Here is an 18,441-nt window from a genome sequence, read left to right as displayed (position 1 = left end):
AGTCCTTCACTGCCATATACCATGAGTATGCATAGAAGCAACAGATGGACATCTCTACGCCTCAAACTCCCTTGCTCTGTCATATGGCTAAAACTGAACATTTATATGAACAACCATCATCCAAGGATATTCTGCATTCTATAATAGTGAGTCAAAGCTGCTCTCTTCTAAATTCAGCTTATAGGCTGAACTCAAACTGCAGGATGACAGCTATGTTGTAATTATGAACCAAGTTGCCTTTTCCTCCTTACAAATCCTTGAGAGTAATTGCAATGGTCACTTTTTCCAAAGAAATATCCAACTTTTCGGTTTCTTCCTTCCTTTCCAAAGAAACAAGCAAACTTCCCAAGTTAAAAATGCTTCCCTTGATCATGAGAGTAGCCTACATAGTGCCAGACAGCTCCTTTGCTCACCACTGGAGCAGCACTTGGGCAATTCACCCAGGAAAAGCTATTCTAAATAAGCAGTGGCTAGCACTGTGGCTTCACAGTGCCATGGTCCCAGGTTCGATTCCCCGCTAAGTCACTGTCTGTGCAGAGTCTGCACATTCTCCCCATGTCTGCGTGGGTTTCCTTGCACAGTCCAAAGATGTGCAGGTTAGGTGGATTGGTCATTCTAAATCACCCTTAGTGTCCAAAAGGGTTAAGTGGGGTTACTGGGATAGGGTGGAAGTGAGGGCTTAAGTGGATTGGTGCAGACTCGATAGGCCGAATGGCCTCCTTCTGCACTGTATGTTCTAGGAGTGTTTTTGTTACTGTAATGATAGTCAGTCCTGTAAGCAATCCGAACATCTTATGTTTATGGACCTGTACTGCTCAATTATCAAAATATACAATATACAAGATTAGGACCCTAATATAAGTTGAACTGGATAGTTCTTCTATACATGGTCCCCTGCAGTTATTTTGAAGATTTCTGATGCATTTAAGGGGAGGCTAGATAAGTAGATGTGAGAGAAAGGAATAGAAAGATATGTTTGATGAAGCTGTATGGGAGGAAGCTCACATGGAGCATAAACACCATATAGAATAACTGGACCAAATGACCCATTCCTGGATTGTAAATTCTATGCAAAATCCTGTGTGCAAGGTGATTAGAAATTGGGATTTAAACTGTTCATTGTTAACTGAGGTTTTTTTTCTAAACGGAGTCAAATTGTCTGGACCTAAACAGGGCAACTGTAAACAGGGCGCTTTGACAAAGAGTCATCGGACTCGAAACATTAGTTCTTTTCTCTCCCTACAGATGCTGCTAGACTTGCTGAGATTTTCCAGCATTGTCCCTTTCATTTCAGGGCAACTGTAGTTCTCTCTCCACAGGTGCTGCTAGACCTGAATATTTTCAACATTTTCTATTTTCATCACAAATTGTCTTGATTATGTTCCTCTGCTTTCTCTTTCTAAAAGCAATGACTCTGTGATGATGCAGTTTCTTTCTTTATTCTTTCAGGGAATGTGGCTGGGCCAGCATTTATTGCCCATCCCTAATCGTCCTTGAACTGAGTGGCTTGCTCGGCCATTTGAGAGAGTATTTAAGAATCATTGCTGTGAGTCTGGAGTCCCACGCCAGACCATTAAAGGAGGGTTCCCCATCGGCTTCACAGGCCAGACCAGTAATGTCCTTCCCTAAAGGACATCAATGAACTAGATTGGAGTTTGCAACAATTGAGAATGGTTTTGTGGTCATCATTTGACTCTTAATTCTAGATTGTTTTTACAGAATTCAAATTTCACCATTTGAACCTGGGTCCCCAGAGCATTACTGTGCACCTCTGGATTTTTAGCCCCGTGACAATACCATTATGCCATTTCCTCCCCAAAGTGTTCTTAAGAAAAAGGATACCCATAAGTATATTTTCCAAATACCACTATTTATGCTTGATCTTTGACAGTGAATGCTTGCAGACTACTTGACCATAAAAAGAGATGGATTTTATTGTCAAATCTAATCTGTATAAGTGTTCAAGTCCAGATTTTTTAGCAGGGGTTGTTGCTTGATAATGTGGAGAAGGATTGCTACCTTTGACAGTTCAAGAGTGGCCCAGCCACTTGTCAATAACTATGCTAAGCTAAAGGTATTAGATATCATGCAGAAAAGGCTTACAAATTAAAAGCTGTAAAAGAATGTCAAAGTGGCAAAGTTTCTCTCAGCAGTTCACATTTTTCAAACCAGTAACAGATATAAAATGTCTTACATCAGCAACAGGAATGAGGGCATCCGCTAACTGGCCAATGCGGTTCTTCTGATAAAGCCAAGAGATGAGCAACAATCCAAGACCCACATCAATTAGGAATGAAACAAAGAGGTTGGCTTTTCTGGAAGAAAATACAAAATATTTTCCAGCACACAGAACAAGAAATTCAGTGACTCGTTGAGAATATAATGCCAAATGATGATGAACCCATAACCTTGAAATTTATCTGAACTTGTTTGGGGATCACAAAATCGATCCTCAGGCCACTCACAAAATACTTTTAAGAACCAAAAAACACCCCACAAATGTCAAAGTTGTTGAAAGACACAGGGTTAAATGAAATAGTTTATTCACTATGGCTTAGTTGCAGATTTTCTCTCAAAGTCTTTGCTTTTTAAAAATAATTTTGTGGATGTGGGATTCACTGGCAAGGCCAGCATTTGTCACCCATCCCTAATTACGAGTGGCTGGTGAGACAATTTCAGAGGACAGTTAAAAATCAACCACATTGCTGTGGGTCTGAGTCACATATAGGTCAGATCTGGTAAAGAGGGCAGATTTCCTTCTCTGAAGGAAATTAGTAAACTGGATGAGCTTTAACAACAATCGATGATAGTTTAATGGTCACCATTAAACTAAACTAGGGGCAGCACGGTAGCATTGTGGATAGCACAATCGCTTCACAGCTCCAGGGTCCCAGGTTCGATTCCGGCTTGGGTCACTGTCTGTGCGGAGTCTGCACATCCTCCCTGTGTGTGCGTGGGTTTCCTCCGGGTGCTCCGGTTTCCTCCCACAGTCCAAAGATGTGCAGGTTAGGTGGATTGGCCATGATAAATTGACCTTACTGTCCAAAATTGCCCTTAGTGTTGGGTGGGGTTACTGGGTTATAGTTCAATAGCTTAATAATCGCTATGAAGGATAGTCCCTTTGGAAAGATGTCAGGGGGTGACTATGAGCTGTGGAACTATTCTTCAGCATTTGTTAACATCTTTAAAGGAGAGGATGGGGACAAAAAAAAAGTTTTGGAACAAAACATATGTAAAATAGCATTTATTAGAAAACCAGAGAGTCTTCCCTGCCAAACAACAGAATTATGAAGATCTCAAGTGAAGAGAGCTGCAACACGTGGACTGCAATGGTTCAAGGCGGCAGCTCACCACCACCTTCTCAAGGGTAATTAGGAATGGCAATAAATGCTGACCTAGCCCGCAGACCCAAATCTTGAACACATTTTAAAAAAGACTTCTTTTCCCTTCTAACTGAAGCTTGAAACTGGTTCTTGTGCCCTAACCTCACCACAATTCACAACAGCTGCTCTTAACCATAACTAGAGCATGCACTCAATCATCACAGTACTTAAAACATTATCAGGTTAGATATCAGGTTTATTCTCGTTACAAGAAAAGGCTAAACCTCTAGTACCTCATGAACTCGGAGAGATTCTGTGCTTTTGTAGTATTTGCAATTGTCTGCAAGTGAACCAAGCGATGTGCAAGCTGTACACAGGTCGAGAGCTTGCTCCATAGAAAACGAAGAGGCCATATATTTAACGCTCTATAGCAAAAAGACAAAAAGGACACTCTTTAATCTCTCATGTCAGCACGGTTCAGCAAATTCTGCATTAAAATGTTTACCTGTCCTTGAAATATCAAACATTGGAAAGATGTTTACTTTATGATTTCCACAGCTGTGAACTTTGTAGCTATATGCAAAATTAAGCAATTAAAAAAGTAAATTGTGCAATTTAAACGGTTTTTGCACAATGATTTCTTTGTCGACTTCATTAATTACACACGACACTGAAAGCAGTACAAAGATTAGATTTCTACCGTATCAAGATTGTACAGATTAATAGCCCAAATTTTGCTGGAACAAGGTATCACACCGTATATCCCATTAGTTAGACTTGATCTTGTACCTTTAGGCTTTAATTTTTGTTTGTCCATAAATGAGTTGGATGGGTGAACATATAACAATGCAGCAAGGGCAATAGGGCATTTGGATCCATGGTGAACAATGGGGTGGACCATGTAAATCCTTAACCAGTGAAACTGAAGGATTAAAAAAATAAAAAGGTGATGGACTGAGCTGGAAGGTGATTAGAGTGGGTGAATTCAACATCCAGTCAAGTACAGGAAGAAAAATAAAGAGGGAAGAAGATTGGATTAAGAATGTACACAGGCAGAAAGTAGGATTGTTAAAATTTCAGATTTGTTTTTGTGAAAACAATGTTCAACACCAATTTACAACCTAAAGGAATGAGTCTCCACACTTATAACGGTTCAATAAGATTACCTCTCATTCTTCGAAACTCCAATGAGTAAAGGCCCAACTTTCTCAACATTTCCTCATAAGACAACACCTTCATCCCAGGAATCAGCCTAGTGAAACTTCCCTGAATTGCTTCCAATGCAAGTATATCCCTGCTGTACATAGTAATCTAGGTACGGTTGCAACAAAGGTCTGTACAGTTGTGCCAAGACTTCCCTATTCCATCCGCCTTGCAATGAAGGCCAACAGTCCACTTGCCTTCCTGATTACTAGCTGTACCTGCATGCTAACATTTTGTAAACCATGTACAAGAACACCCAGATCCCTCTATCATAGCATTCTGAAGTCTCTCCATTTAAATCATATACTGCTTCTCTATTATTTATGTCAAAATGGACGGGCAGCACGGTGGCGCAGTGGTTAGCATTGCTGCCTCACAACGCCGAGGTACCAGGTTCGATCCCAGCTGAGTCACTGTCCGTGTGGAGTTTGCATTCTCCCCGTGGTTGCAAGGGTTTCATCCCCACAACCGAAAGATGTGCAGGGTAGGTGGATTGGCCACGCTAAATTGCCCCTTAATTAGAAGAAATGAATTGGGTACTCTAAATTTATTTTAAAAAGTGGACAACCTCACATTTTCCCACATTATACTCCACCTTCCTTAAATTTATGGGTTATAATTTTTCTACTTGCACATTTTAAGAATCTGACATTAAATGACTTGGACCAGTCTCCACCTTTATGCGAATACCGTAAAACTGTTTCCAACTTGACTCACTGACTGATGTGGGACATTTCTATTATACTGGTACAGCTGAGGATATTTACCTAAGGCACATTTTTGTGGCAAAGAGGAACGTTTACTCTGAAATGTAACTTACGCCTTGCCTGAGGTAGAGGATGATGACAGGATTGCCCAAAAGGGCACAAAAAAGTTGCATTTCAAAAGGAAATGCTATTCCTCTGTAATAAAGAGAAAATATTTTCCAAAACCTTAAAAATAGACGTGATCCAACTCAGTGAACATTTTAGAAGAGCTAATCAGTTTGACTATCGTCAAATTTGTGGAGACATCCAACTTTGAAATACAAGTGACTCTTACACAAGCAAACTGGTATAGCAATTGCAGAATTAACTGAGCTTGAAATGTTTCATGACGATGAGCCGATTATTTCATCTGGGAACAATCAGGCTGCCAGCACCAAATGAGACAAATTATTTTGCAGGAAGTCTTGTTTTGGCACATTATGAGAGAATCTAAAAAAATGAGACAATGTTGGCCATCAAGCAATCCCTGCCACTCAGTGAGATCACAGCTGAACTGCGCCTCTTTCCTACCTTGTCTCATTCCCTTTGTGTCTCAAAATCTATCAATCTCAATGTTGAATATAAATGATTGAAATGGTCACATCCGTCTGGAGTACAGAATTCCAAAGATTTACACTCCAAGTGCAGAAATTTCTCCTCATTGTTGTTGTGAATGAAAGTAACATTCATGCCACAGAAGTGCCAGGCAATGACCATTTCCAACAAGAGAAAATCCAACCATCTCCCCATGACATTCAATGGCATTACTCAGTGAAGGAGGGGGGGGGGGGGGGAAGAGTCTGAAAATTCCACAGAGAGTAACTCACCTCCTGACCTGCTAAAGTCTGCCCACCATCTACAAGGCACAAGTCAGGGGTGTGATGGAATACTCCCGACTCACCTGCAGCTCCAACAACACTCAAGAAGCCTGACACCATCCAGGACAAAGCAGCCGTGCTTGAATGGCACCCCATCAACATTGAATCCCTCCACCATCACACGTCAGTGGTGTGTACCATCTACACAATGCACTGCAGGAACTCACCTAGGTTCCGTTAACAGCACCTTCCAAACCCACCTCTTTCACCTAGGACAGGGGTAGTAGATGCATGGGAACACCACCATGGTCACACACCATCCTAACTTGGAACTATGTCACCTTTCCTTCATTGTCGCCGGGTCAAAATCCTAGAACCCCTCGCCAACAGCAGATGGTGTAGCTACACCACATGGAATTCAATGGTTCATCACCACCTTCGCAAGGGCAATTAAGGATAGGTTATAAAAATGCTGGCCTATCCAGCGAAGTCCACATCATGTGTAAGAAAAAAAAGATACCTAATCGTGAGACTTTCGAGCCAGAGAAACAGGACTGGGAAATCTTTAGCAGGCAACAGAAAGAACTAAAAAAATCTATAAAGAGTAAGATAGATTATGAGAGTAAACTTGCTTAGAATATAAAAAGATAGTAAAAGTTTCTACAAGTATATAAAACAAAAAAAGAGTGGCTAAGGTAAATATTGGTCCTTTAGAGGATGAGAAGGGAGATTTAATAATGGGAGATGAGGAAATGGCTGAGGAACTGAACAGGTTTTTTGGGTAGGTCTTCACAGTGGAAGACACAAATAACATGCCAGTGACTGATGGAAATGAGGCTATGACTGGTGAGGACCTTGAGATGATTGTTATCATTAAGCAGGTAGTGATGGGCAAGCTTATGGGGCTAAAGGTAGACAAGTCTCCTGGCCCTGATGGAATGCATCCCAGAGTGCTAAAAGAGATGGCTAGGGAAATCGCAAATGCACCAGTGATAATTTACCAAACTTCACTAGAGTTTCGGGTGGTCCCAGCGGATTGGAAATTAACAAACATGACACCACTGTTTAAAAAAGGAGGTAGGCAGAAAGCGGGTAATTATAGGCCAGTTAGCTTAACTTCGGTAGACGCTGGAATCTATCATCAAGGAAGAAATTGAGAGGCATCATGATGGAAATTGTCCCATTGGGCAGACGCAGCATGGGTTCATAAAGGGCAGGTCATGCCTAACTACTTCAGTGGAATTTAATGAGGACATTACCAGTGCGGTAGATAACGGGGAGCCAATGGATGTGGTATATCTGGATTTCCAGAAAGCTTTTGACAAGGTGCCACACAAAAGGCTGCTGCATAAGATCAAGATGCATGGCATTAAGGGTAAAGTAGTAGCATGGATAGAGGATTGGCTAATTAATAGAAAGCAAAGAGTGGGGATTAATGGGTGTTTCTCTGGTTGACAATCAGTGTCCCTCAGAGACCAGTGTTGGGCCTACAATTGTTCACAATTTACATAGATGATTTGGAGTTGGGGACCAAGGGCAATGTGTCCAAGTTTGTAGACGACACTAAGATGAGTGGTAAAGCAAAAAGTGCAGAGGATACCAGAAGTCTGCAGAGGGATTTGGATAGGTTAAGTGAATGGGCTAGGGTCTGGCAGATGGAATACAATGTTGACAAATGTGAGGTTATCCATTTTGGTAGGAATAACAGCAAACGGGATTATTATTTAAATGATAAAATATTAAAACATGCTGCTGTGCAGAGACCTGGGTGTGCTAGTGCATAAGTCGCAAAAAGTTGGTTTACAGGTGCAACAGGTGATTAAGAAGGCAAACGGAGTTTGTCCTTCACTGCTAGAGGGATGGAGTTTAAGACTAGGGAGATTATGCTGCAACTGTATAAGGTGTTAGTGAGGCCACACCTGGAGTGTTCAGTTTTGGTCTCCTTACCTGAGAAAGGACGTACTGGCACTGGAGGGTGTGCAGAGGAGATTCACTAGGTTAATCCCAGAGCTGAAAGGGTTGGATTACGAGGAGAGGTTGAGTAGACTGGGACTGTACTCATTGGAATTTAGAAGGATGCGGGGAGTCCACAAAAGATCAGCCATGATCTCATTGAATGGCGGAGCAGGCTCGAGGGGCCAGATAACCTACTCCTGCTCCTAGTTCTTCTGTTCCTCAGCCTCCATCCTTTGCTGGGAAATAAGCTGAAGGTTCTTGAACTTATGCTCTTAAATTTTTAGTGATATTTTTCTAAACCATCAACAACAGCAGCCACTAATTAAGGACAATAGAGATCTTTTTTTCTTTTTAGAAATTTAGAGTACCCAATTATTTTTTGTTTCCAATTAAGAGGCAATTTTGCGTGGCCAATCCACCTAATCTGCACATCTTTGGGTTGTAGGGGTGTAACCCACCCAGACACAGGGAGAATGTGCAAACTCCACATAAACAGTGACCTGGGGCTAGGATCGGACCAGGTCCTCAGTGGCATAGGCAGCAATGCTAACCCCTGTAAGGGATAGTAGAGGTTAAATGCAAAGTAAACCTCCTCCCCACTGCTCCAACACTGATTTATCCTTATATTTTATCTTTCCCCATGATTCCTTCATGTTTTATTCGGTAAATTTATAAAGCAGAGTTTAAAGAGTATTAAAATACAATTATTTTTATAAAGTGAAATTAAATGCGAATAGGTAAACACTTTGCTGGACAGCTGCCAAAAAAAAGTCCCATGTGAAAGAGTTCAACCAGACTACACCTGTGTCCCACAAAGTCTACAATACAAACTCTTGAAATTAGTCCACAGATTTTCTCCAATATCAATTACCTGCTTTTGCAGATACTAGATATAAAAGACAGCAGGAGGGAAAGTACCACACACACAGGTACTGATGCTTGCTTCGCAAGTTCCACAACAACACTCGCTTCGCGACCTTCTGACTGCCAGTGAGTAAACTTAATCGGTGTCTCATCATATTTATCAATCATAAACAACAGCTCGCATTTAGCGACAGTATCAAATATCGTGGCAAAATCGGAGGTAATAGCTTCTGACTTTACTCCAACATTATGGTTATCCTCTGCAGTTATAGTGTCCAGACAATGTAACTTTGACAGCATAACCTTCCGTTGATCATAGTGGATTAAGATGACATCTTCCTTGTTGTTCTTACTGCCGTGTTGAACCACTTGATAGTCAAAAACCGATTGGTTTTCTTTCTCCTGCGTTAACTGAAACCAAAGATCATGAGGAAAGATGGAACTTAGATCTTCCAGAAACTGGCTGAAGTCTTCCTTTGCCTGAGAGTTATGGCTGCTCCAGGACCCAAGCACAGAAACATTTACCTTCGTCACCTCCGTAATCTGCACAAGGTATTGTTTCACTTGGCCAGGGATGAAAGGATAGTGAACAACTGCCAGGACAACTGCAGCATTTTGCTCTGGAATCCAACGGCCTATCAGTAGGCCACTTTCTGCTTCAGGGCAGCAACTCGGAAAGAACACCTTGATAACCATGTTATAACTTCACAAATCCCTGGCTCTGTGTCTGTAAAAAATAAAATCAGAGATATGGTTACTGAAGCTGCTGAATTTGAAACTCTGCTCTGTAATGAAAGTAGTGGGCGTTTAACAATTAATTTTTAATGAATATATTTCATGTGACGTTAGCAATCAATACAATTAAAATGACACCCTTCCCCAATCTTAATTTGTTAACACAGTGCCAATTCATAGACTAATCACAGCGAACATGGCAGGAATAGCATTGCAGATTACCCTCAGTGCCCTGGGCAAAATCAGGTGGGTCATTGCTACTCAATTTGTGTACATACATGAGCAGAAATAGGCTTGATTGTAAATATGTGTCCTTAAATGCACATTCAAATAATCTGCCAATTTAACACTTACAAATATACTTCAAAGGTTACCTAGAGGGCAAAGACATATCTTTGCTGAATGATCATGTATCTCACTCTGCCTCGACCCCTGCTGCAATGTCAAGCGCAAGGAGCTTATGGGCTTCTTTCTTTCAAAGACTATTATCCTGTCTCACTCACTAAAGTCTTCTCCTTCCCAACACCGTCCATCCTCCAATTTCTCTGCCACATGCAACTGTTCCTCAATCAACTGCAACTTTTGCACGTTCAATTTCACCTTGGGTGCTCATTCTCTTCATGAGAATTATCCTTCCCTCTCCTTCCATCCTCCCCAATTATCATCCCATTATCAAACATGTTCATCTCCAAGGTGTTTGCAGGAGCCATTGCAATCCAGCCTGGTACTCTCCACACCCTAAATGACCGTTTCAAATAACTGCATAGAATCATATACGTTTACAAAGAGACAGTGGCTATCCCTTCCACGCAAATTCACTTATTCTTTGCTACAGAAATCGAAAACAAATCTCATTTTCAGTTTGCTCCTTGCAGACCTAAATTCTCCTCTTTTTATAAACGTTTTTTAAAAAAATGAATGGTGTCTACCTCAACTAACCCTTGTGGAAGAGCGTTTCATGCCTCAACATTATTACATAAAGACGTTTCTCTTAAACTCTCCTGACTTTTGGTAACATTGATGACGCACTCACCAATGACCAGCCAAACAGAAGAAATGGCATTTCCTATTCTTCCAATTAAAACACCAAATCATTTTCATTCTCTTGTTTGCTTTCTCTGTTCCAGTGGAAAAATCTCCAACATCTCGCATGCCCCTTCATAACTACAGTTTCTACCCCTGGGTTCAACCTACTTTTTCTGCACTTCACAATCTCCTATCCAGTCATGGTCTCTGCTGCATTAGTTAGTCAACAATGGCATTCTCTGTGAGAACTGAGATTCATTATTTCCTCCTCAATCTCTGTGATATACAAAACAGTCAAGCAATACAGTTCTGTCTCTCCTCATCCGTCTTAAATGAACGGCCCCATCTTTTTAAACAGTAACCCCTAGTTCTAGACTTCCCCACATGAGGAAACACCCTCTCCACATTCACCCTGTCAAGATCCCTTGAGATCTTAAAAGATTTTGATCAAGTTGCCTTTTGCACTTCTGAACTCCAGAGAATGCAAGCCTAATCTGTCCAATCTTTCCTCATGGGCAATTCACCCAATCTTGGTATTAATCTAACAAACCTTCTGAACTGCATTTACATCTTTCCTTAAATAAGGAGACCAATACTGTACACAATACATCAGCTATGATCTCACCGGTTCAGTTTACAATTGAAGTATAACCTCCCTACATTTGTAATCAATTACCTCTCACAATAAATTATAACATTCTATTAGCTGTTCCAATTACTTACAGACATAAATTTACATATAATATAGCCCCAGAACCATTCTTGGATTTTTTTTGCTCCAACTTCTCCACTGCTTTCACATCCTGCCTAATGTTGGTGCACAGATTTCAACACAAAACCCCAGCTGAGACCAAACAATAGTTTCATAAAAATTCACCATAACTTCCTTGCATTGTTCCAAGCCTCTATTTATAAAACTCAAGATCCTATGTGTCTTATTAAAGTTTTTGCAACCTGCCTTGCCACCTTGAATGATTTGTGCACATATATTCCCCGCTATTGCACCTGTTTTGGAATTGTATTCATTATTTTGTAACCCGTCTCCTCGTTCTTCCGATGTTCTGCCTGTTCAGTGCATTTGAGAAAAGGCAGGGGAGTGAGTCTACTCAAATTCCTCTTGCAGAGAAAGCACAGACATGACAGGCTAAATCGCCTTCTTCTGTGCTGCACCCATTCAATCCACACACTAGCGAAGCTAGTTCTTACAAACACAGTGCTAGTGCACATTAATTTCCACTTACAAGGAGATTGGTGCTGCTTCACTGCATTCGGGGCACATTGGTTTACAATGTCTATGAAATTTTATGATGTCCAATTATACACACTGGTGCAGTAGGCACTTGGATCAGTGGTTGGGGGTGTGGTACCTTGGGTTACTTTGATTGGAGGGGGAAGAATGAAGGGAGGATTGGGGGTTTACCAGACCCTGGGGGGGGGGGGGGGGGGGGGGGGTAAATCAGAAAGGACCGGGGGTGGGGGGTGTAATCAGAAGGGCCCCTGTGGGGGGGAGGAGTTTATCAGAAAGAGCAGAAGGTGGGATGGGTTACCAGAAAGAGAGGTGGGTGGTGGGGGGGGGTGGGTGGTGGGGGGGGGGGGGTGGGTGGTGGGGGGGGGGGGGGTGGTGGGGGGGGGGTTACCAGAAAGAGAGGTGGGGGGGGGGAGGTTTACCAGAAAGAGGGGGGGGGGGTTACCAGAAAGGGGGGGGGGGGGGGGGTTACCAGAAAGGGGGGGGGGGGTTACCAGAAAGAGCGGAGGGGTGGGGGGATTACCAGAAAGGGGTGGGGGGTTTACTAGAAAGGGGTGGAGGGATTTACCAGAAAGAGCTTGCGGGCATAGGAGTGGATTACCAGTAGAGAAGGGTTTTTACCAGAGAGGTGGGGTGGGGTGGTACAGGGGGATGATGGGGGGGTGGTAGAGGGCACAGTGGTAAAAAGGGGCGATGGGGGGTGGTACGGGGGCCCTATACAGGGGGGGGGGGCGATGGGGGTCGTGGTACGGGGGCGATGGGGGTCGTGGTACAGGGTCGATGGGGGTCTTGGTACAGGGGCGATGGGGGTCTTGGTACAGGGGCGATGGGGGTCTTGGTACGGGGGCGATGTCAGGGGCGATGTCGGGGTGCGGGGGCGATGTCGGAGTACGGGGGCAATGTTGGGTACGGGGGCGATGGGGGTCTTGGTACAGGGGCGATGGGGGGTCTTGGTACAGGGGCGATGGGGGTCTTGGTACAGGGGCGATGGGGTTCTTGGTACAGGGGCGATGGGGGTCTTGGTACGGGGGCGATGTCAGGGTTGTGGTACGGGGGCGATGTCGGGGTCGTGGTACGGGGGCGATATCGGGGTTGTGGTACCGGGGCGATGGGCGATTGGTACGGGGGCGATGTCAGGGTCGTGGTACGGGGGCGATGTCGGGGTCGTGGTACGGGGGCGATGTCGGGGTCGTGGTACGGGGCGATGGGGGGGGATTGGTACGGGGCGAATGTCAGGGTCGTGGCACGGGGGCAATGTCAGGGTCGTGGTACGAGGGCGATGTCGGGGTCGTGGTACGGGGCGATGTCGGGGTACGGCGGCAATGTCGGGGTCGTGGTACGGGGCGATGGGGTCTACTGCTGGACGGAGGGGGTTACCGCAGGGGGAGGGAGGGGGTTACCGCAGGGGGAGGGAGGGGGTTACCGCAGGGGGAGGGAGGGGGTTACCGCAGGGGGAGGGGGTTTACCGCAGGGGGACGGGGGGTTACCGCAGGGGGACGGGGGGTTACCGCAGGGGGACGGGGGGTTACGCAGGGGGACGGGGGGGGGGGGGGGGGTTACCGCAGGGGGACGGGGGGGGGGGGGGGGGTTACCGCAGGGGGACGGGGGGGGGGGGTTACCGCAGGGGGACGGGGGGGGGGGGTTACCGCAGGGGGACGGGGGGGGGGTTACCGCAGGGGGACGGGGGGGGGGTTACGCAGGGGGACGGGGGGGGGGGGGTTACCGCAGGGGGACGGGGGGGGGGGGACGGGGGGTTACCGCAGGGGGACGGGGGGGGGGGGGGTTACCGCAGGGGGGGGGGGGGGTTACCGCAGGGGGACGGGGGGGGGGGGGGTTACCGCAGGGGGACGGGGGGGGGGTTACCGCAGGGGGACGGGGGGGGGGGGTTACCGCAGGGGGACGGGGGTTACCGCAGGGGGACGGGGGGGGGGGGGGGGGGTTACCGCAGGGGGACGGGGGGGTTACCGCAGGGGGACGGGGGGGTTACCGCAGGGGGACGGGGGGGGACGGGGGGTTACTGGGGGCTCGCTCTCTCCCGCTGTTCCCTCTCCACTTTCGACTTTTCCCCGGCCTGATGGCTGCCAGTTGCTATGGAGACTGAGTAGCCCGGGCCGGGTCGCCGAGACACAAACATCAGAACCATCCTAGAGCACATGGCGGCCCCTCTTCATAAACATCCCCTCGGCGACTGAGAGAGTAACCCCCCCTCCGAACAAAACTGCAAACCCGGCAACCAACACCACGGGTTAGGTGCACCCTGTAAACGCTTCCCCCAAAACCCATGTCCCGCCGGAAGGCGGTGCAACCTCGAACCGATCCCCCGCGGCACGCTGGACCTCAAAACTAGGTCCGGGCAGCAGCACAGAGACATTGCACTGAGTCACTGTCAAGTGTGGAGGCATCTTGCAACCTGTGCACAAATCACTGAAGCTAGGATGCAAACAGTCACTTAGTACCATCGAACTTGAATATTGCTGCAGCTTTGTCTCTACATTCATCAGGACAAACACAAGAATAGCACATTTAAAATGATCAAACAATTGATATAGCCGGAGAAAAGAGTGATGATGAAGGATGGCTTAAAGTGGTACACTGGATACTTGTCTTTAGTGGTCAAGGACTAGCATATAAGAGCAGGAAGTCTATGTTAAAACACCGATTAGACCTCCCCCCCTGACTTAAAGTTCTGGTCATTGCATTGCAGGATGGATGTGATCACACTGAAGAGGATACAGAGGCGATTTACAAGCATGTTGCCAAGAATGGATAATTTTAGCTATGAAGAAAGATTGGGTAGGCATGGGGCAGGGGGAATGATGAGGTTTGGAAAAGAGGGTGAGCGAGGGGATACTCGATTGAGGTGTATAAAAATGAGGAACCAGGATAGAGTGGATGGGAAGGACCAATTTCCCATTAGCAGAGAAGTCAATAACCAGAAACATCAGTTTAAAATAGAGGGGAGTCGAACAATTGTTTTTAACCAGAAAAGGTAGTTGTTATGTTAACATAAGCCGCTACTTGGTGTAGGCGTTGCTGAAGGAAACTTCAGACTTTTTTTATTGGGTTTTTGAACAAAGTATATTTACCGTTATGTACAGGATAAGTAATATATATATATATATATACACACATATAGAAGAGAGGGCACACCCCAATATACCAAAGAAAAGAAAATAGTGACTAATGAAAAAAATACAATAAAATACTTGCGGCCCGTGGGTGCCGCCATCTTACCCGCCTCAGGACCCCTGCCCGTCGGGCACCTCATCGGGCCAGTCATCGCCTGCAATCGCCGACGATCAGCCGCTTCTCGTCTCGGACACGATCGACCAGTCTCGACCGCACAACCTCGTGACCGCGTCGACAAAGGTAAGGTCGACGGGCACGAGATATCCTGCCTTCTGGACTCCGGGAGCACTGAGAGCTTCACCCACCCCGATACGGTAAGGCGCTGCTCCGCTAAGCAAAGAATCTCCCTGGCCTCCGGATCCCACTCCGTGGAGGTCCGAGGGTACTGCATCGCCATCCACACCATCCAGGGCATAGAGTTCAGAGACTTCCGGCTCTACGTCCCCCCAACCTCTGCACTGCCTTGCTACTCGGCCTGGACTTCCAGTGCAACCTCCAGAGCCTAACCCTGAAATTTGGTGGGCCCCTATCACCCCTTACTATTTGCGGCCTCATGACCTTTAAGCCCCTCGAGAGCCCAAGTGGTAGTGGTGAAAACCGGATGGTTGTTGACTACAGTCAGACCATCAATCGGTACATGCAGCTTGGCGCGTACCCCTCCCACGCATATCTGACATGGTCTTCGCGACAGCGGACCTGAAATCTGCCTACCAGCAGCTCCCCATCCGTAAAGCGGACTGCCCATACACTGCGTTTGAAGCAGACGGCTGCCGTTACCATTTCCTTAGGGTTCCTTTTGGCGTCACCAACGGGGTAACGGGAGATAGAGCGAATGGTTGACCGGTACGGGCTGCGGGCCACTTTCCCGTACGTGGACAACGTCACCATCTGCGGCCACGACCAGCAGGACCACAACGCTAACCTTTCCAAATTTCTCCACACCGCCACAGTCCTCAACCTAACAACAAGGAGCAGCGTGTGTTCAGCACAAACTGATTAGTCATCCTCGGCTATGTGGTTCAGAACGGAGTTCTAGGGCCCGACCCTGACCACATGCTCCCCTTCATGGAACTCCCCCTCCCCCACTGCCTCAAGGCCCTCAAACGATGCCTGGAGTTCTTTTCGTACTACGCCCAATGGGTCCCAAACTATGCGGACAAGGCCAGCCCACTCATTCAATCCACCGCTTTCCCACTGACGGCCGAGGCTCACCAGGCCTTCAACCGTATCAAGGCCGCCATCGCCAAGGCCGCGATGCACGCGGTGGACGAGACGCTCCCCTTCCAAGTCGAGAGCGATGCATCAGACGTCGCTCTGGCCGCCACCCTCAACCAGGCAGACAGGCCTGTGGCATTCTTTTCCCGCACCCTCCATGCCTCCAAAATGCGGCACTCCTCCTTTGAAAAGGAGGCCCAAGCGATCGTTGAAGCTGTGCGGCATTGGAGGCATTACCTGGCCGGCAGGAGATTCACTCTCCTCACTGACCAATGGTCGGTTGCCTTCATGTTTAATAATACACAGCGGGGCAAGATCAAAAATGATAAAATCTTAAGGTGGAGGATCGAGCTCGCCACCTATAATTACAAGATTTAGTATCGCCCCGTTAAGCTCAATGAGCCCCCCGATGCCCTATCCCGAGATACATGTGCCAGCGCACAAGTGGACCGACTCCGGACCCTGTACGACGATTTCTGTCACCCAGGAGTCACCCGTTTTACCACTTCATTAAGTCCCTGTGGTGAATCACAGTCCGTGTAATTCACACTGTTATTATATATGATGTACTGTGTCTGTGTAAGCTTGGTATACGAGCAGTTGCGCGGCTCTGCCCCTAGGGGGAGATGAGGAGTTTGTACTGGGCTCCACCCTTGGCTCTGCCCATAGCTCTTCCCACTAACCGGAAGTATAAAGCCTGGCAGTCTGAGCCTGCCTGCCAGTTCATCGCGTCTCAGGCAGGCTTTGTTGTAAGATCATTAAAACCACTGTTCACTTCCAACTACGTGTCGTGTGAATTGATGGTCACATCAATTTAATGATCTTAGGAAACAAGAAGAAATCGATAAGAAGAAATCGAAGAAACAACTCCAGAAACAACTATGGAATCAGCCCTCAAACCTGACCGACTAGAACACGACCCGCAGGCTGCAGAGGCAAGAGAAATCTTCCAGCACTGGCTCAGATGCTTTAAGGCCTACCTGGCTGAATCAAGTACTCCAGAAACTACAGAGGAGCAGAAACTCAGTCTACTGCACGCAAGGGTGAGCCACCGTATATCTTCTCAACTAAATAGTACCAACTCGTATACGGGGGCCCTAGCCATGCTAGATCGAATGTACGTGAGGCCCATCAACAAGGTCTACGTGCGCCATATTTTTACGACCCGCCGCCAGCACCCCGCGGAGTCATTAGAAGAATTCCTGCGGGAGTTAAAGATTTTAGCTCGGGACTGTAATTATCAGGCGGTATCAGTCGAACAGCACATGGAACTTGCCGTTAGGGATGTGTACGTGGCAGGCCTCAGATCGAACTATGTGTGCCAGCGGTTGTTAGAAAAAGGGGCCCAGAACTTAGAGGTCACGGTAGAAATAGCTACCACTATGGAGGTCTCATTCCACAGCCTCATCTCGTTCCCCGCGGACCAAGCGACCCCATCCTGGGTCCCCGACCAGCGACTGCCCCAGGCCTGCGCCACGCGGCCACCCAGCCATCACGCAGCCCCAGTGTGCCACTTTTGCGGGCAGTCCCAGCACCCACGGCAGTACTGCCCGGCCTGCAACGCGACCTGCAGCAACTGCGGTCGCAAAGGATACTATGCCCGGGTCTGCCTGGCCAAGACATCCCCCTCTCAAAACTCTCCCACAGCCCAAAGCACTCGCTTCCAAAACTCACAGGCTCGCAGGCCCCGAAATGCTGCAGCCTGTATGCCGACTCTGCCCCCACCCGACATGTGCGACTCATGGGGTCGGCCATCTTGGCAATCCTCCTCCATGGGGCCGGCCATGTGCGGCTCATGGGGGCGGCCATCTTGGCAATCATCCATGCGGCCGGCCATGTGCGACTCATGGGGGCGGTCATCTTGGCAATCCTCCTCCATGGGGCCGGCCATGTGCGGCGGCCATCTTGGCAATCCTCCTCCATGCGGCCGGCCATGTGCGACTCATGGGGGCGGCCATCTTGGCAATCCTCCTCCATGTGGCCGGCCATGTGCGACTCATGGGGGTGGCCATCTTGGGATCAATCCTCTTCAAACTCTGAAACTTACCTCGACGACTACGAACTCAGAGCGCAGTCATCACGGGGCCACTCCAGCACAGCTGATCGAGCCGCCGACTACCCACAACTCAGCGCGGTCACGTTGGACCAGTCGCGTCCAAAGCAGCTCCGCAACTCAATGA

At 47.2% G+C, this 18,441-nt stretch overlaps 1 protein-coding gene across 3 annotated transcripts in view; it reads right to left on the bottom strand.

Moving 5' to 3' along the window:
* pigq (phosphatidylinositol glycan anchor biosynthesis, class Q) overlaps nucleotides 1–18,441 on the bottom strand; it is a 63,852-nt gene that overhangs the window by 36,605 nt on the left and 8,806 nt on the right. Inside the window, exons 1-4 of one of the 3 annotated variants that reach the window (XM_038819510.1) lie at nucleotides 11,913–12,117; nucleotides 8,918–9,637; nucleotides 3,617–3,748; nucleotides 2,195–2,315 (exon numbers count right to left, since the gene is read on the bottom strand). In XM_038819510.1, coding sequence (XP_038675438.1) covers nucleotides 2,195–2,315; nucleotides 3,617–3,748; nucleotides 8,918–9,606 — 942 coding nt within the window. In that variant the 5' untranslated portion in view covers nucleotides 9,607–9,637; nucleotides 11,913–12,117. Of the gene's footprint in view, nucleotides 1–2,194; nucleotides 2,316–3,616; nucleotides 3,749–8,917; nucleotides 9,638–11,676; nucleotides 11,825–11,912; nucleotides 12,118–18,441 lie in introns of those variants that run through there. The other 2 variants (XM_038819512.1, XM_038819511.1) reach the window with 2 other exon arrangements.

The sequence above is a fragment of the Scyliorhinus canicula genome, chromosome 15, assembly GCF_902713615.1.
Source record: "Scyliorhinus canicula chromosome 15, sScyCan1.1, whole genome shotgun sequence".
Lineage (NCBI taxonomy): Eukaryota > Metazoa > Chordata > Chondrichthyes > Carcharhiniformes > Scyliorhinidae > Scyliorhinus > Scyliorhinus canicula.
The sequence above is the reverse complement of the archived record's forward strand: the minus strand, read 5'-3'. Positions and strand labels throughout refer to the sequence as shown.